This window comes from Heterocephalus glaber, unplaced genomic scaffold (assembly GCF_053883595.1).
Source record: "Heterocephalus glaber isolate CG9 unplaced genomic scaffold, H.glaber_assembly_v1.0 deba00001451, whole genome shotgun sequence".
Lineage (NCBI taxonomy): Eukaryota > Metazoa > Chordata > Mammalia > Rodentia > Bathyergidae > Heterocephalus > Heterocephalus glaber.
This window is the reverse complement of record NW_028258301.1, coordinates 6,604,249-6,624,389: the sequence shown is the minus strand read 5'-3', so window position 1 is coordinate 6,624,389 and position 20,141 is coordinate 6,604,249. Positions and strand designations below refer to the sequence as shown.

General features: G+C 39.3%; 1 protein-coding gene and 1 pseudogene across 14 annotated transcripts in view; both read left to right on the top strand.

Annotated features, from left to right (window-relative positions):
• Window positions 1-20,141, top strand: part of Mast2 (microtubule associated serine/threonine kinase 2) — a 260,674-nt gene that overhangs the window by 180,599 nt on the left and 59,934 nt on the right. For all 13 annotated transcript variants that reach the window (XM_087214762.1, XM_087214749.1, XM_004872945.3 and 10 more), the window contains one exon: window positions 13,112-13,203. In XM_087214762.1, coding sequence (XP_087070888.1) covers window positions 13,112-13,203 — 92 coding nt within the window. The remainder of the gene's footprint in view (window positions 1-13,111; window positions 13,204-20,141) is intronic.
• The window catches only part of LOC147827323 (dynein light chain 1, cytoplasmic pseudogene), a 34,411-nt pseudogene continuing 27,479 nt past the window's right edge, over window positions 13,210-20,141 (top strand). Inside the window, exon 1 of the transcript XR_015452615.1 lies at window positions 13,210-20,141. This exon is cut by the window's right edge and continues 27,479 nt beyond it. The product of XR_015452615.1 is annotated as a dynein light chain 1, cytoplasmic pseudogene (transcript).

The window sequence follows — 20,141 nt, the reverse complement described above, 5'->3', positions numbered from 1 at the left end:
TGTGAGAACCAGATCATAATAAATGACACATTATTTTTGACCAGCGAAAGATTCCAGAGTTATTATATACAGACAACAATGTGTATTGCATTTGTAAAACTAGTCTTGACATCATTTTCATCAGCTGGCAACTTGGATGGAAGCATGTCTTTAACTAATGATATTTATCTAAAAGCCAACTTGTTATATTTTAATATTTTAAATATTAAAATTTATATTTTAAAAATCTAAAAAGGCAAACAGAAAAAAAAATTGTTGAGCTCAAACAAAACAGCTGTAAGACAGATTGGACAAACACACAAAAGACAACTTGTTTATAAAGCCAGAGTGCACTTGGATGTATTTGGCCAAGTCAAATTATAATAACCCTTTTACAGTTTTTAAGTTTGTAACTATAAATAAGACTAGTTAGAACTTTTGTAGGTCGGTTAACAGAGATCTCTTATAATAAGAATCAGAAGGAATAAAAATTTTTTACACCTGTGAAAGCAAAAATAGTTTTTAAGATGGGCTCTAGGCTGCCATTTTATCTCATTGGAATATCTAGCTATATAGGCTTTTCATTGTTGTTTTGATAGCCACATGTAATTGTTCCCTGGAGAGGAGAAGACTGTTAAAAGGTAATTTTGGGCCAGGGATTTAGCTCAGTGATGCTGCCACCTGCCTCTCAAGCACAAGGTCCTAAGTTTGATCCCCGGTACCAAAAAAAAAAAAAAAGGTAATTTCAACTATTTCTAGGGGTGAGTGCGTAGGCCAGGTCTAGGTGTAGAAAGAGACTAGGTAGCATTTAATGGAGCTAATTATGTTTTTTAAACAGTTGGGGAAAAGGGCCTGTAGATGTTTTCCTATGACAGTTTTTCTTATTTTGCCTGTGACTCTTGGACCATACTTAGGTACAGGCTTTTTTTTTTTTTTTTTAAGAGCCTCGGTTAGCATATCTCTGATAATAGTAGCCAGTCTGGCAAGATGTCTTGGAGAGAAATCATAACAAGAGAGGCAGTCCTCTGGGGACTGGGGCTGTGCCTATTCTTTAATACGTGTTTTTGTTTAAAACTGTTGTTAAACTCATAAACTTCCCTAGGAATGTTTCATTCTGTCAATGAATTTATCTGTGTTATAAAAATCAGTCAGTCTGTCTTCTATAAAGACCATTGGCATCATTTTATTTTATTTTTTTTTTGTACTGGGGATCGAACTTGGGACCTTCCACTTTTGAGGCAGGTGGCAGAACCACTGAGCTAAATCCCCGGCTATCAGCATCATTTTTGAGGGGAGAGAGAAGTAAGAGAAGTTAATCTTTAGTTCTGCCTAAGGACTGAAAGGCAGATACACTTGGACTAAAACTTTTATATTTATTTTTTGAGATTTTTAGGATTAAATCTAGACTAGCTTTTTTAATATGGCCCAGAGATACATGTGAAGGTCAGCTTCACTCTGGGAGGTGTCCAGGGAGGGGAAACTCACCATTTTGGAAGCTTGGTCCTGAAATCTAGCAGAAACAGAAGAGGAAATTTCCTGGAACCAAACACTGTTGAAAACTGCTTTATTTTTTAGGGACAGGGCATTGGAGAAAGGACAGAAGAATGACTATAAGTATGGCACAAGAACTAAATCTTAACCATCTCAAGTACAGAAAGACATGATCAAGAGCTTTTCGCAGAGTGAATCTCTAATCTTTAGCAAAAGATGTCTCCAGAGACAAGAGCTGTGATTGACTCTAACTTCATTGCCAAGCAGAAAATTAAACGAATAATTAAAGAACCTGAATGGCTCATTTTTAGCCTCTTGAAAGAGAGTAAGAAAGAAAATGAGTGTTAATCGGATTCTCAGATTAAAATATGGGTATCTGTCTTTTGGATTTTTTTTAATAAGCTGACAGGCGTCACATAATCTCATGATATCCTATAATCTAAAGGCAACAAAAGCATGTAATTCCTAGGAATCCCCTTAGCTGTTTTAGAGTCTTGGGCTGTGGGAGGAAAAGAATTGGCTTAATTCTTTTTACCCCTAGTCTTCAGTTTCCATTGGATATGACAAGGCCCAGATATTTTACCTCAAGGCTCCGAAGTGTTCCTTAGATCTAGAAACTTTATAACCCCTGTCTACTAGAAAATTCAGCAGAGTATGGGTACCTTGGCTAGAGAACTCTTCAGAGGGGGCACATGACAATATACCATCTACATATTGCAAGACTGTGACTTGGGAAAAACTGTAATATTTCCTGCTATTGAATCAGGAGCTAGGGATGTCCTCATCTTTCTCCTGATAAATAACTGACAATTTAAAGTAACTGAAAGGCTTAGTTCTTAATCTTTCTTAGACCTTCAAGAATACATGCTTGAAAGTGTCTTTTAGTTTAATCTCTTATCTGGTTGGCAGGCTAGTTGGGGGTCTTGTGTAGAGACTGCTTGTGCTCCAGTAAGAATTGGCTGTTCCCCTGCCTATCTTCTGACTTTTGGTATCGGGGATCGAACTCAGGTCCTTGCACTTGCACAGCAGGTGGCAAAACCACTGAGCTAAATCCCCGGCCCTATCTTCTGACTTTCTAAAATTAAGATAATATTTATCTCTAAATGTAGTAGCAACTTGTAATGCACTTCTTTCTCACTAGAAGTTAATGTTTAAGAGTAACATTACACCTTTCTAATACAGTTTATAGGTCAGAGTATTTTAATGACCCCAATGTACTTATTAGGGTTGTCTGAAAACTTTTTTAGGTCTTGTTTGATCTGTCTTAGGTCACTGAGAGGAAAGGACATAAACACGAGTAGTCCTGTATTTGTCATTTATTTCCTATAAGGGATATTGTCATTGAGGGGCCTGAACAATTCAGCTTGGATAGATATAGCTGTGTAGAGGTTTCAGTTACAGCTGGCCTAGAAGCCCCACCTTCAGCACCCAAAGGTCGAGTAGGGGAAGCCTCAGACTCAGTAACAGTGGTTAAGGCTTTGATTAAAATTGTCTTGGAGGGCTGGGGATTTAGCTCAGTGGTTCCACCACCTGCCTCACAAGCACGGGGTCCCAAGTTTGATCCCCAGTATCCCCCCCTCCCCCAAACAGTTGTCTTGGAAACCAGGTCCCAAAGGGTGAGAAGTAGCCTCAGGCTCAGTGGTAGTGAATGCCTTAAGAGCCAGGTGTTTGGTTTCCCTGTGGCTTACATTTACATTTTGAACACAAGCAAGGATTACTTCTTACTGTAAAGAAAACCTGAACATAAGCAACTTTGACCATTTTCTCTTTCTTACAGTACAATTCTAGTTGTGAAATAGTATTACAATCAATACTTTTGTCTGTATTCTATTTTTGTCTTAAGGATCTTGGCAACTCCGTGACCTCTTTATCCTCCAGCTCAGTCACTTGTGCTAACAACATCAATCCTTTTACTTTGGCACATTTTAAAGGAGTAAGTGATTTTGATATTGAGTTCCCCAAAAGACTCCAACAGAAAGAAATTGTCATCCCTTTTGCTATCTGGAGGAAACTGGAAGATATACTGGGTTGGACTAGCTACTTTTTTCTCACTCAGCAACCTTGTCTTCCCCAGGAAACTTAAATTGTTAACTCTAGCAGGTATTTTAAAAGCAAAATTGATTTCAGCTGTAACAATCATGTTTAAAAAAGGGAGCATTGCTAGCAAACCAGTAACCAAGAAATCTAAACCATTGCTTTTTAATTCTTTGAGAGAGAGAGAGAGTGTGAGGCAGATAGATTAAAGGGCACCATTTTTTCATCCTGTAGAGGAGATCACCTCTAGAAGTACAAAATGGCTTGGCAGAATTTCACCTGTAAAGAAGCCTCTAATGCACCTATTATCTATCTGATTAGGCAACCTTCCTTAGCAGCAAGATAAGGCTACACTTTATTCAAGGTTTAATCTAAAATTTTGTGTCTCTGAAGCTTCACAGGTTAAACTTATACTCATTGCCTAGCAGCCACAATTCACATGTTAGGAAAGGTGTATTTATCAGTTTCTTGACTCCAGAACTCTTTTTTTTTTTTTTTTGTTACCGGGGATCAAACTCAGGTCCTTGCACTTGCGCAGCAGGCAGCGAAACCACTGAGCTAAATCCCCGGCCCATTTTTTTTTGTCAGTTTCTTATGTGCGCATGAAAAGAAGAGAAAGGCTGACTAAAATTTCTTTTTATTCTAGTTAGCATATAAAAAACACAAGTGTAAGTTGCTAGCTGATTGCTATCCTTTCTGAAAAGCAAACTGTTGCAAGCTGCCTCAGCCTGACTTCCTGGAGGGAGAGGCAGTCTTACTACAAGGTGGTTGAAGAAAAGCTTAGGTGGAGTTTCTAACTTATTAGCAGAGAGGAAAGTCTAAATAAAAGCCTAAGCCACCTTAAAAATAAAAATCATTACATAGCATTTTGCAAGTTTACAGTAAAGGTTTAAAATCCACAACTTATTAGCAAAGGTATTTTCCTCCTTTATACACATAAATGATGAAAACCAGACCCAGGAAGGGAGAGAGAGAAGTTGGGGTTCTCCCTTAAACTAAATGAGTCCCTCATCTAAAATGACTTCAGTGAGTGTTAACAAAACACTCATTTCCTATGGGTTCAAAGGTAGGTCCTTATTTGGAAAAGGTTGGGACAGTTTCAGAGATCCTTCCTTTTTCTAATTTTACATGCCTCTATAAGGAAAGTGTAAAGTGGCAAGGAAAGATCAGGAATGAAACCAAGAAAGGAGGTCCTTCCTTTTCGTGCTCATGGTGAGATATTGAAGACAACTTGCTCTTGAATCACCAGTCTTAGCTTGGAAAGGAAATAATGGGGAATCTCAAGAGCTTTTTTTTTTTTTTGATACTGGGGATGGAACTCAGGACTTTGTGCTTTTGAGGCAGGTGGTGGCACCACTGAGCTAAATCCGTGGCCCCGGGAATCTCAAGAGCTAAGATTGGCCCTTCACCAATGGAAGATCAGACCACAAAGGAAACTGAGAACAGGCCCAACATTTTCCCTAGAGTCTAGAGAAGGATTGAACCAGAACATCTCAGTGAAACCTGTTCCCTAGTCTTAAGAACAGTCACTGACCTATCATGTTTTAATTGGTGAATGGGGTCCCATGATTTATTAATAGGCATGTATATTTCTTAAATATAAACAGATTTCATAAAAAGACCCATTTCATAGCATTTTAAAAATTATTTGTGGTTACCATTAAAGTCTGCTAGGTGGTGTTCTAACACTTTTTTCCCTAGTGCTGTTGTCTAAGGAAACAAAGAATGCTAGCAGATTCAGCGACTTCAGCAACTAGGTCCAAATGTAACATATACAAAATAATAAGATGTAATTTTAACAAAAGACAATGCATAGAGGGAAACTCAAGACATACATGATATAAAATGCAAAATTCAAGACAGTACCTAAATGAGCCACAGTCCAAAGTCTATGAAACAAAAGCCAGAATTCTATGAAACAAAAGCAAACTCTTAACCTCCATCCAGTATCTCAGTAGAAGACCTCCAAATGATATAGGGCATAAGATATAGGACTTCTAAATAATCTAAATACTATAAGAGAACTATTATAATTCCCAACCTATTAGATGTCTGGACATGCCAAGTTTGTGTTTTTTTAAATTGAAGAATGCACACTGGGAACAACGGAGGTTAAGAGTAGGAAGAATTTATTTACTGAGAGAAAGATAGCTTCTGTCTAAGAGAGACAGAAGGGGGACTGGAAAGTGGGTTGCCCGCCCACCTCACCTCTCAAAGCCTTGAGGTGAGGCAGGTTCAAGGTGGGACAAAGCTATAGTCAACTAGTAAAATTACAAGTATAGTTGCTTAGATAGTATTAATCCAATGAGAAATCCCAAGTGGACAAAACTCTAAACAACCAATAAGATTATGAGAAGTATAGTTGTTTAGGTAATATTGATTAAATGGGGATCCAATGGAGAAACAAGTCACAGTAGCAAGTGTACAAGGAATGAGCAAGGATTTTCAGTAGTAAGGGGTGGATCAGGGATCGATCTTGGAAGTTCTTGGTCCCCCACCCAGGTGATTGATATCTATTTAGAATACCAATCATTACTATTCACACTATGTGGGTGTGGTAGTTTCTCTTCTTTTACAATGCTGGCTTTCAGTGAATGTGTCTTGATTGTCCTCCATGTTGGCTCCTTATGCACTGGCCCTGTCTAACTGCCTACAAGATATCAAATTAACTCACCTATCTACTATACTAGAACCAACTACTTTCCAAATATGGCCACAGTGTTACCAGATCCCTAGATGAGAGGCCTGACTCGGGGTGGGGTCCCAATGGGCCAGGCCCAGCCACTCACGCCAAATGACCAAACAGGAGACAAGTGGTGGTGATTCAGGAAAGCAATTTATTCTCAGTGTGGCCACACCAGGGAGAAAACAGCAGGCCAGTGACTAAAAGTCTGTCTTTCTAAGGTACAGTGGACCCTAGAGTAATGACTGGACTGACATACAAACAACTTGGATTATGACTGGAATTTTAGTTTTAACTTACAAATGAAGTCTTGATTTATGACCCAAATCCTGGCCACTTGTGCTTCCCGATGATCTCAGATACAGATTTAACCCTTAAAGAGCTCTGGAAGGAACATTACATCCTTTCCTATGTGGGGTTAATTGAGAAATCCTGGGCCAATGTTTCTCTAAGGACCCTGAGATCTGTACGTATACAGGAGAGAGACTTGGAAAGCTGTGTAGAGGAGCCTGAGCCTTCAATTGACCAATTTGAGTTATAACCAACCCTCATGAACAAATTTGAGTTTGTAAGTCAAGAGTCTACTGTACTAGCAATAGTCTTGGGATTATATAAGGAAGAAACAAAAGCAGGTGTTGGGAGCAAGAAGCATGCATAGTCAAGCAGTCTTGGTCAAACATAATCATGATCTCAGGTCTGCTTCTTGCTGGCCAGGAAGTTGATTGCCTGCAGTTCTTTTTACAGTTTGAGATCAGCTGGGCATGTGTTATAGTTTGGGTCTAGGTGTCACCCCAAAGCCTCGTTCGGTCATAGGTGGGTGAATCTAGAGTGTGTGATTACTAAACCACTACATGTGAGTAATGGGTTTGGCATCACTAATCCTGGTAGTCTGAATAAGATAAAAGGAGCAGAAAGACACTGTTAAGGTCTCTTGTTGCTTTCACTGCTTCCGCTGCCATGAACTGTTGCCCCTCTGCCACCATGCCATGGAGCCAGCCAATTATAGACTGAAACCTCTATGAACTATAAGCCAAATAAACCTTTTCCCCTCTAACTTTGGGTGTCAGGTATTTTATCTCAGCAACGAGAGAAAAGTAACTAAGACAGCGGATGACACATGCCTGTTATCCCAGCTCTTGGGAGGCTCCATCAGGAGAATTGTTGGGAATTCAAGGCCAGCCTGGACCACATAAGCGAGACCCTGCCTTGAAAAGAAAAAAGAATTTGAGCTAGAGAGGAGAGATTACTCAGAGAGAGAGAGAGACAGAGAGACAGAGAGAGAGACAGAGAGACAGAAAGAGGTATAAAACAGAGTTGTGACATGCCAAAGACATAAACCACCAACCACTCCTCTCTTTAGCTTAGACACATGGACAGAATATGCAGATGCCAGCCCCAAGAGGTCAGAAGCTAGTTCCCACAGGGAAGGAAAAGAATAGAGAAGAGCCTCCGGGAGCAGAGAATGAAACCCATGTAGTTAGTTATCTGTTGTCTCATTGCCTCTCTCCTGTTTTCCTTACTATAAAAGGCCCTTGAACACTTGAACACAGTCAGATGGTGATTTGAGGCAATATAAGTTTTCTGCATCTTCTCAGAGCCAGCTTGGAATAAAGCTTTTTTCCTTTCAACAAACTAAATGGCCTTCGATGTTTTTTTTCATGGGAGCAGCAAGTGTGTACAGACTTGAGCAATCAGTAAAATTAGGATCCTGAGGAAATGGTCAGAGCCAGTTCCTTGTTTTGGATCTCAGCTGAGTCATGATATCTGAGTGTCTGACCTTCCCCTCCTACCCCTGTTACAGCTGTTACAAATATGCCAAGTGAGATTACATGTACCTTCCTAAAAAGACATGTGGCCTGGAAATATATTTAGTGTTTTGGATATTGTTTTAAGTTTTAAATAAAAATCATGGCAAATGAAGTTAGAATCAGTTATCTGTACCTGAAGTTTCAAGAGTTTTTCGCTTTCATATACAATGAATTCAGATATAATAGTTTGATATACAGTACCTTACGTATGCCAGGAATATTCTTTACTTTAATCCTTGTAACAAATCATACTCATCCTTTCATTCATTTAAGAAATATTTACTGGGAGCCCACTTTATGCCAGACAGAGTTCTAGACATTGAGGAATGCTGCAGTAATCAAATTAGATGAAAGCCCCTGTCCTCATAGAGCTTAGATTCTAATGAGAACAGACCCAATGAAGTGAATATACAAAATATATAATGTATCAGCTGATGGTAAGTACTGTTGACAAAAATATATTAGGAGGAGGCGTAGAGTTTAGTAAAGGGTTATAATTGTAAGTAGGATGATGGGGGAAATTTCCCTGACATACTTGAGCAAAGATCTGGCCAGCTGAGAGAGAGAGCAAGCCCTGAGGCTATCTGGGGAAGCCTTTAAGAGCAAAGGGTAGGTCAGTTGTAAAGGCCCTGAGGGAGTGACTTGCTTGGGTTGTTTCCACAAGCAAAAGAATGAAATTGGGCCCCATCTTATGCCATACACAAAAATCAGCTCAAAATAGGTAGAAGTCTTAAATATACAACCAAAACCCAATTTGTAGGAGAGAATAAAAGGGCAAAGTTCCTCAATATTGGCCTTACTGATATAGGGGGAAGAGATGTAACTTCAAAACCTGCTAGATATCCAAAATGCAAGTTTGTATTCTCTAAAATCGAAGATTGAATTCTAGGAACAATGGAGGTTAAGAGTAGGAAAATTTAATGAAAGAAAGCTTCTAAGAGAGACAGAAGGGGGACCAGAAAGTGTGTTGCCTGCCCACCCCACTTTTCAAAGATGTTTTATACAGCAAAGCCATCAGGTGAGGTGGGTACAAAGTGGGACAAAACTATAAAACCCAATGGAAATTTATAAGGTGGGCATGAGGTGGGACAAAACCATGACCAACCAATAAGATTACAAGTACAGTCACCCAGGTAATATTGATTAAATAGGGATCCAATGAGGAAACAAGTCAGGCAGCAAGCATACAAGGAATGAGCAAGGGTTTTCAATGGAAAGGGGTGGGTCAGGGATCTTTCTTGGAAGGTCTTTGTCCCCTACCCAGCTGACTGATACCTACTTAGAATATCTGTCACTGCTGTTCATCTATTCATCCTACATGGGTGTGGTAGTTTCTTTCCTTTTACAATTCTGGCCTTCAATGAATGTCTTTTAAGTGAATGTATCTTTTTTTTTTTTTTTTTTGGTACGGGGGAATAGAACTCGGGACCTTGCTCTTTCGAGGCCTGTGGAGGAACCACTGAGCTAAATCCCCGGCCCCAGTGAAAGTATCTTGATTGTCCTTTATGTTGGCTTCTTGACTGTCCTCCATGTTGGCTCCTTCTGGGCTGGCTCTGTCAAATTGCCTACAAGATATCTAATTAACTTACCTATCTGCAATACTACCAGTGATTTTTTTGTTTGTTTAAGTGCAAACCACAAAAGCAAAAATAAATAGGACTAAAAATCTTTTGCATAGTGAAGGAAAAGTGAAACATCCCCCAGTGGGTAGGAAAAAATATTTGCAAACCATATGTCCAATAAGGGGCTAATCCAAAATGTGTAAATAACTTTTACAACTCAGTAGTCAGGAAACACCCCAATTAGAAATAGACAAAAAACCTGAATAGACATTTCTCCAGGCTGGGGATTTAGCTCAGTGGTTTCGCCGCCTGCTGCGCAAGCGCAAGGACCCAAGTTCAATCCCTGGTACCAAAAAAAAAAAAGGCATTTCTCCAAAGAAGATATATAAGTGACTAAAAGATAAAAGAAGTCTTCAGTGTCACTATAGGAGGGAAATGCAAATCAAAACCATTATGGGATACTACCTCATAACTTTTAGGATGACTTTTTTTTTAAAGTTCTTTCCATTTAAAAATTCTTCTTTATTTCTCTTTTTTCCAACTTTTATTGGCATATGAGAACATTCATTGTGGGGGAATTAGTACATATATGTATTGTATCTTGATTGTTTGGTTTTTTTCCACTTCCCCTCCCCCCTCCCATCTCCACCATCCCAGATCCCAGATTCCCCTTCCCATCCCTTCAGAGATGATCCTTTGCTTTTTTTTTTTGTACTGGGGATCGAACTCTGGACCTTGCACTTGTGAGGCAGATGGTGGAAGCACTGGGCTAAATCCCCAGCCCCAATCCTTTGTATTTTTTAAGTCTCAATTTCATTAATTTCTGCTCTAGTCTTTATAGTTTCTTTCCTTACTTCCTTTATTTATTTACTTTTTTGATACAGGGTCTCATTTTGTAGTTTAGGCTGGCCTCAAACTTACTATATATCCTGGACTGGGATCCTCCTGCCTTAGCCTCCTGAGTGCTAGGATTACAGGCCTGAGCCACCATGCCCGTTTTTTTTTTTGGTTTTTTTTTTCATTAGTTTTAGATTTCTATTCTTCTCTTCCTTGGCCCTTGAAATTGCTCTATTCTTTTTATGTATACCTTTACAGCTATGACTTTCTTCCCTTTTTGGGGGCAGAGAAAGTCTCACTGTGTAGTCCAGGCTGGCCTTAAACTCACAGCAATCCTCCTGCCTCAGCCTCCTGAGTGCTGGGATTACAGGACTGCACCATCACACCTGGCAACCTTCTGTCTTCGTTACTCTCTCATTCCTGGGACAAGATACCTGACACCTACAATTTAAAGGAGGAAAGGTTTATTTTAGCTTACAGTTTGTTAAGGTTTCAATTCATAGTTGGCTGGCTCCGAGACACAGCAGCATGGCAGCATGGCAGAATAGAAACAATCCATGACAGGGTAAGCAGGAGGCAGAAAAGAAGCAGCACTGAGCCTCCCTTCCCCTTTTATTCCATTCAGGCTACAACCCTGTTAGCTGGTGCCACCCACACCCAGGGTGGACCTTCCTATTATCCACACCCAGAACCGTGCTAAACCAAGGAGTAGATGAATTTAGTTGTCATATACCCTTAATCCGTATTCATACATCCTAGGTCCAGCCACATACAAAAAGCCCTGGGGGGGGGTCATTTAGATAAAAGCCATAACATTACCTCTTGAACTGCTTTTATTGTGTCCCATAGGTTTTGGTATACTATGCTTCCATCATCATTTGATTCTAGTAACTTTTCATTCTCTGATTTTTTTATGTGATCCATTGATTATTCAGTAACTATTAAACTTCATGGGTTTGTGTAGTCTGTGCTTCTTTTGCTGTTGGTTTCTAACTCATTTCACTATGATCCAGTAGTAAGCAGTGGACTATTTCAATTCTCTTGTGTTTTTGTAAGCATGATTTATGGCCTAAGATACAGTCTATTTTGGAAAAAGTTCCATGTGTTGTTGAGAAAAATATATATTCTGTTGATGGATGAAACACTAGATATCTGTTAAGTCCCTTTTTTCAATGGTATGGTTTCACTCTGATTTTTGTTGTTGGTTGATCTAATTGTGGAATGAGGTATTGAAATCCCCCATTGTGACAGTATTGGTGTCTGTCCTTTAAGTCCAGTAGTTTTTGTGTTATAGAATTGAGTGCACTGACACTGGTGCATAGATATTTACAGTTGTTATCTCTTCTTATTGAATTATTCTCTTTGCCAGTATGTAGTAGTCAACTTTGTCTCTTTTGATCAGAGAACTCTTTTGAGTTCTTTGCCTGTGGCTTCTTCTACTTCAAGGTCCACAACATTAGCTTTTAGGGAGTTAGGAGTTTGGGGGGCATCTTGTTGCCCTGTTTGCTCATGTTTGAACTTGGGGTATATTTTGGAGGTAAAATGCACAGAAGTTGCTGATTTTAAGTGTGGGCATGAAAAAAAGAGGAGAATCAGTGATGATGTGTGGGTTTTTACTTTTGTACTGAGCTACATTCTGGCCCTTTTTTATTTTGAGACAGGATCTCCGTAAGTCATTAAGTTGCCCAGGTTGGGCTTGAACGTATGATCCTCCTATCTCAGCCTCCCAGAATGCTGAGATTATAGGTGTATGCTTCCATGTCCAGCTCCAAATAAATTTATACAAACTTTCCACTAACAGATGTTATATGATATAGCTTTTCATAATGATCTGGTATTCTCTGACCACAGGAAAAATCCTCAGATATTAACATGTATCAGAGAGCCAGTTTTATAGAAGAAATTCAGACCTGTTCTGAAATTTATGGTGAAGTGAGAATTTTACTTAATTTGTTAGTTAAGCAGTTCAAAAATAATTTCTTAAATTAACAGTTTCATTCTTTATGGAAAAAATAATTTTATAAGATAAAAGGTTTTGGGGTTTGTTTGATGCTGAGGATCAAACCTAGGGCCTTGAACATGATAAGTACGTATTGTACCACTGAGCTTCACCCCTAGCCAAGAGAATATTTTGACTTGTGTTTATAAGTAAAATTTGGGGTGGACATTCTTCATTAGATATCATTTAGTATATAGTTGTTATCTGGATGCAGTGGTGAACTGGTGCACACCTGTAATTCCACTACTCAGGATGCTGAGGCAGAAGAACCACAAGTTCACGACCAGTTTGGGCAACATAGTAAAACTGCAAGTTAAAAACATGGTTGAGGCCCGGGATTTAGCTTAGTGATTCCAGCGCCTGGCTCGCAAGCGCAAGGTCCTGAGTTCGATCCCTGGTACCAAAAAACAAACAAACATGGTTGAGGCCCTTAGAGAATTTCTTGTGTTTGTTTAAGGAAGCAAACCTAAATGCTGGAAAAGTGCAGTGACAATATAAGACAGAAGTCAAGGCAGCAAGAAAAAATATTCCAAGGTAAAACACACTAAATTACGGAACCTAATTTGTGCAAACAGTAATTGATAATCCAGTTCAGTTTGAAGCAGTAAACTGTTCAGCCTGTGTAATGGTGTCACTCTTTTGTTCCTCTGTAGCTACTTAAGGTCTCAAGGTCCATGATGGGGCCCTTTGATAACTGACATTTTTGTTTTCATTGCAGTTGTCGGACAAGTAACCGCAAGAGTTTGATTGTAACCTCTAGCACATCACCTACACTACCACGGCCACACTCCCCACTCCATGGCCACACAGGTGAGTGCTTGCAGGTTAAGATGGAGTGAAAGAATGTCCACAGACACCTGACCTTTTTCCTAAGTATGACTTTGTGCAGATGCAGCAAATGACATTGTTATATCACTTGGCTAACCGAAGCATACAGAGTTCTGGGCTTGCTTTTTTTCTGCAGCAAAATGTTTTTAGTCTGCTTTTAACTCAATTGTTTCTTCCCTTGTCCTCTCAGCTTTCCTCTCTGTCTTGTTCATACCTTTGCCCCAGGTGTGTAACCTCTATAACCTCTGTTCTAGTATGTTCAATTGTGTTATGGCCCCAAGCATCTTGGACCATGTGCTGAGGGTCCAGTAATGTTTTGTCCCACTGTGCCCAAGAATCAGGGTTCACAGCATTTTTTTCTCATGGCACTCTGGTTAACTTTTCCCTTGTTAAACTGGGAGGTAATAAAAGTATAAGAATTGGGGCTGGGGATTTAACTCAGTGGTTCTGCCACCTGCCCCGCAAGCGCAAGGACCCGAGTTCGATCCCCGGTACCAAAATCAAAAATATAAGAATTATTTGTTTCATAATGACATTGATTTCACATATTGCAATTGAAGCACATGACCTCATGCATTCGGTTTCTACTCCATCTAGAATATGGGCTTCTAGCATAAGGACCAATTTTCACATGCATTTGATTGAGGAATATATAAAAATTATGGAACTTCTACTGACTCAGACATACATTGCTTTCAAGGGAGGAATAGAACTCTTTTGAAGTGCCTATGTCTTTGGGTGTAAACCTGTATTCTTGTGTCCTGTGGATCCAGACCCAGCTTTGCCTAAGGGACCACTGTACCTCTGCACTGTTCAGTGCTACACTGTTAATCGCAGTTCTGGACCTAGGGTTAATGGAAATGGAGAAGACTTGGAATCAGAGGAAGCTTGTTCAGAGCTTATGCTGGGGTTTGGTAACCTGTGGGTACTGTTGTCGACACCAGCATGAGCACAGGGTTTCTAGGAACTTGGAAATTATATGATCTTCAAAACAAAGGCTTCATCACACTTAGGTACTTTTCTCCCAAAAGTTGACTGGTTTCTGGATTAGGTAAATAGCTCCCCCTGTCCTGGAAGTTTATAAAACTTAGCATATGTCTCCCCTGGCCTTTTCCTCATACGGAAAGAAATTTATCTCATCTAGACATTATACATAGTTGTTTCACAACTCTAGTGAGTACAGGGCAGTATTTACTATTGGCTGCTCTTCTCTGAGATGATAGGCCCTCTATTTAGAGTCCTGGCAGTTAGAGTTTAGGACTAAATCTTACCAACTCAAGGATTTATGCTTTTGATTGTGCATAAATGATTGCATCATTTAGCCATTTGAGCCTGCCTGCGTCTCTTGAATGTAACTCTTTTAGTTAATATGCTTAGTGCTTTATCAATGTTAACATCATCATCATTTTTTAGCTGCTGAAAAGAGTATGTATTATGTAGTTGTTGGATGCAATATTCTATAGATGTTTGTTAAGTCTATTTGTCTATTGTGTAATTTAACTCTGGGTTCTTTGTTGGTTTTGCTACACTCTGAGATAGGGCAGATAGTGTAGTGAATTGCTTCTCTACAGCTAGCCTTCTTGCAAGAGAAGTCCTTTTCAGATTAAACCCTTACATTGGGTTTACAGCATGCAGTAAACGTGAGTTTCTCCTATAGTGGTCCATTGTTTATCACTGGGGCTGCTGACTCTCTCCAGGCCAACTTCAGGTTTATTGATTTCCTCTCTTGGCTTCCTGTCTTCAATTTTATTGATTTCTACTGTAGATAGTATGTTCTTTTCTTCTACTTAAATAGAATTTAATTTTCCTATTTCTAGTTTCTTAAGGTAAATTCTTTTTTTGGTAAATTCTTAGAATATTGATTTTAGATCTTCTGTTCTAATATATGCATTCAGTGACGAGATCAAGCCCCTCTACTGCTGAGCTATATCCCCAGCCCTTTTTATTTTTTGTTTGTGAGACATAGTCTAAGTTGCCCATATTGAACTCCCACCTCAGCCTCTTGAGTAGCTGGAATTATTGTATGTGCCACCATGCCCAGCTTTAAATTTCCTTTCATGGCTGGGCATGGTGGCACACACCTGTAATCCCAGCACTCTGGGAGACTGAAGCAGGAGAATTGAAAGTTCAAGTCCAGCCTGGGCAATTTAACAGTTTAGTAATGCTTTGAAAATTAAAATAAATAAATAAAGGACTAGGGATGTAATTTAATTTGAAAGCCCTGGGTTCAGTAACCCTAGTAATGGAAAAATAAAATAAATTTTAAAGAGACTGTCTTCACTGCATTTGACAAAGTTTGATAAGTTATGTTTTCATTTTTATATAGATCAAAAAGTTTTTACTTTTTTTTTTTGTTCTTTTTTTGGGTACCGGCGATCGAACTTGGGTCCTTGCACTTGGGCAGCAGGCAGAACTTTTTTACTTTTTAAATACTTCTTTGGTACTGGGGATTGAACTCAGGTCCCTCTGCTTGTGAGGCAGGCGGCGGAACCACTGAGCTAAATCCCTGACCCTTTGTTTAAATATTTCTTAATTGACTCATATTAATTAGAAGGATGATCTTAGAAGGATGAATAGTTGATCTTAAATATTTGGAGATTTTGTAGCTGACTTTCTGTCATTGATTTCTAATTAATTCAGTTGTCTAAGAGCAGACATTAAATAATTTGTATTCTTTTACATCTGGTAATGTGTGTTTTCTGGTACAAAATAACTGTTTTGGTGAATGTTCCATGTGAGCATGAGAAAAACGATGTAATCTGCTGTTGTTACGTGCAATAGTGTATAGATGTTCATTATGTCCAGTTGATTTATGGTGTTGTTGAGACCTCATTGACTTTTCTGACTCTTGTATCTGCCCATTTCTGATAGGAGGGTGCTAACACATTCACAATAGAGCTGCAATTTATATGTCTCATGGCTAGGAGGCTCTGATTTGAATTCAGTCATTCCCATTGGCTTGAACCACTGGTAGTAAATGACTGTCCCAGAGGGCAGCTTGTACCAATTCTCAGGGGGTCTTTGATTACACTAATGCAAAGAAAGATGTTGATTTAGCAGACAGGATGTCACCATATTAGTTCTTTAGGGAAAACATTAAAATAGTATAAAAATTTGGAATACAGCTAATCTGTGGTACAGCAATGTAAATGTATCTACACCAGCAGTGGGGTACTTATAAGATTTCCATGTTAAAATTTAGAGAATTGATAAACTATTCACAAACATAAATAATTTTTTAATGTAATGAAATAAATTTGTTGATATTATAATTTTACTTGTATGAATAGTATTTATATTTGGGCAATACACATTCAAACAACTAACTAGATTCGATCCACTTATAGAATTTAAAATTTCTATAAATTTTAATTATTAATTTTATTAATAAAAAGACTAATAAAAGTGATTAGATTCGTTTGTACTACCAGTGGTTCAAGCCGTCTGATGGGACAGCTCTGTGTATCACCGGTAGCTCAAGCCAGTATGAATGTGTTAAAGTCTCTGCTTAGTGGATTTATCCAATCCTGTGGTTTTATGTTTTGTCCTTATGTGTTTTGATGCTCTGTTTTTAGGCACGTACAAATTAAGAATTATTATGTAGTCCAAGCCCTGCATAGTGGTGCTTGCCTGTAATCCCAATACTAGGAGACTGAGGCAGAAGAATTGCAGTGAGTTTAAGGCTAGCCAAGGCTACATAGTGAGTCAACACCAGCCTACACTATATTGCAAGACTGTCTCAAAACAAAAAGAAAAAGAAATTATTATGTTGCCTTGAAGTATTGACTCCTTTATCATTATGTAAAGCCTTTTATCCCTAATAACTTTCCTTGGTGTTCTACCTGAAATTAATATGTCTATTACTGCTTTCTTTTGGTTAGTATTAGCATGGTATATCTTTCTACATCCCATAACCTTTAATCTGTGTTTTTACATTTAAAGCAAGTTTCTAATAGACATCATAGAATTGATCTTTTAATCACTCTAAGTCTTAATTGATGTCTTTAGGCCATTGACATCTGTAGTTCTTGATACAGTTGGATTAATACCTCCCATATTTGTTACTGTTATGGGGTTTTGGGGTTTCCTTCTAGAGGTGTTTTCTAGGTTCTTTCTGTTCTAGACAAAGAATTGGTCAAGATAAGCACAAAAGGTAGCAAGGTTTTACATTTACTAAAGGTATGAAAAGAAAAGAAACATGCTCAGCAGAGCAAGTTCCAACTAAAAGTAAGAAAAGAAGTATATTCTACAGGGTGAGAGCAAATTCCTGTAAAAAAACACAGTGGTCAAGAGCTCAATGGGTGTCTGTGTTTTGTATCTCCTACTCCTCAAACTGACTTCACATCTAAGCCATCCTATCAAAAATCTGCTTAAATTCTTTCAAATAGAATTGAAGATAGCCTTTTTGATTGATTTCAGGTACAGGGTTTTGGGAAATGTTGTGTGTGTGTGTGTGTGTGTGTGTGTGTGTGTGTATTAGAACTCTGATTGACAGGTTGTACCCACTTCCCCGGCCAGTTTGCTCTGCCCTTATCTCCCATCTGATTTCTCCCTGAGAGACATAAATCCCCAGAATTCTTTATGTTATGCTGAGAAAGTGGAGTTCTCTGTTTTCATATAGGTACTTCCTGTGGGTCCTACCTACTGGGGATTATTTTCTCTCCATCTGTCTTGGGTTATTACAGATCACCAGCTGGGTTGAAGAAATAAAAACCTATGAGAAGACAGACAATAAGGAGTTAGTGTCTATATGTGAAGGATTGTTGAGCTTCCTGTTTGATGGGTCAAAGCTTAGTGTCTTAGTTAGTTTTCTTATTGCTAAGACAAAATACCCAACACCCAGAGTTAAAGCATGGAAGGTTTAATTCAGCTCATAGTTTGTAAGGTTTCAGTCCATAGTTGGCTGGTTCCAAGGCAGGGTAGCATGACAGAGGGGCATCACAGAAGAGAAACAGTCCATGGCATAGGAAGCAGGAAGCAGCAAAACAGCAAGCCTACCTTCTCTCTCTCTCCCATTATAGTCCACCCAGGCTATAAGCCTATTGATTGGTGCCACCCACACCCAGGTTGAGGCTTCCATTATCCACATCCAGAATTATGCTAATTCCAATCTGTGGACTAATTTAGTACTACACACTGTAGATCCAGCAAGCTCTGAAAAGCCCAGCCTGTGAGCACATGAGGCTTTAGTGGAGGAGCATCTAGATACAAGCCATAACACTTGGTAAATATGTCAAGAGACTTACTTTACTATCAGATTAGGGATGTAGAGCCCAAATATGAGAATGTCAGATTCCCACACTTCCTGTGGAAGATAAAGTACGTCAAAGAGGGAGGTTAGATAAATTATCAAGAGCCTGAAAGCCATAGCTTTGGCAAGATTCCCCCATATTATGGATCTAATTAAAAACAGGATTCTCTGTACAGGTGCCTATTTAAGCTGTGGTGAATTAGGGTCATTAGTGACTGTACTTATCAGTACTCAGAGTAGTACTGAGCCTTGCTTTTTGAGAGGAGCCTCAGGTCTTCCAGAGGTTCACAGGAATAGCTTTCTTCTTTTGGATGATCTCTTTCTTCAGGTGGTTGAAGTGGGGCTGGCTTTATCGAATGACGTCCAAGGACACCCACTGTTCCTCATAGAAGATGGTGATGTATGTGTACAGAAGGTTTGAAGGCTTCCTCAGTCTTCATCAGAATGGGAGCTGAGGGTTTTGGCTGGCCTGTCCTCTCTCTGGGAACAAGGACAGTCAATCCTCTAGTGCTGACACTCAGAGCCACCTGACATCAGAGCCACCTGATACTCAGAGCAGGGCCCAGGCAGTGGCTTGGTCTAGTCACATGCCCAGTGCCCAGTCTTCTTGCACTTAAAACAGAAACTCTTTCCTCAGTTGTACTTGGGTTTTCCCTAGATGACTTGGGTGTGTTTGAAGCCTTGCCAGTTGTGACAAACATAATTCTGGCCCTTTTCTCTCTCTCTTTTTTTTTTGTACTAGGGATTGAACTCAGGACCTTGCACTTTCGAGGCAGGCGGTGGCACCACTGAGCTAAATCCTCACCCCTGGGCCTTCTCTTTCTATCCTCATCTGGATCTCAGTTGTTGAACACAGTAAAGGCCATGTCCAGAAACTGGGTCATAGGGGCATGGGGTCCCATCTGAAGTTTTTGTAATTTACACCAAATATCTGGGGCTGATTGATAAATGAAATAATGTCCTGTTAGTGCCTTTCCCTCCCCGGAAGATGGATCTAGGTTTGTATATTTATGATTCTACTAATCAGCTATGAAAGACAGCCAGATTTTCCTCTTGACCTGCATGATCTTCTCATCTTCCTGGATCAGTGGTTTCTTGTCTGACATTGATCTGCAGAAATTTTCAGTCATTACCACTTAAAATATTTTTTAGTTTCTTCTCTTTTCTCCATATATTCCCATCACATATGTTATAACTTTTGTATTTGTCCTACAACTATAATTCTACAGTCCCTGATACTGTACTTGGGAGGCTGAGGAGGGAATACTGGACGTTTGAGGCCCACCTGGGTAATTTAGTGAAAACCTGCCTCAAAAATTTTTTTCCTAATCTGATAATTCCAACATTCCTGCCATATCTGACTATTGTTCTAATGCTTTTTCTGTCTTGAAGCTGTTTGCTGCCTTTTAGTGTGCCTTGTAATTTTTTTATTGGTAAGTGGACATGGGGTACTAGATAAAAGTAACTACAGGAAATAGGCTTTTAGCAATATATTGGTAAGGTATGGGGAGAGGGGAAGTATTCTATAGTCATATTATTAGGACTCAGTCTTTTGGTGAGCTGTTCCCTTGGGCTATGAACTAGTGCTTCTGTCTCACTCCCCACCTTATGTGGGACAAAAGAACTGTAGGTGGCTTGAGTTGAGTATTTCTCTTCCCAGCAGGTTAAA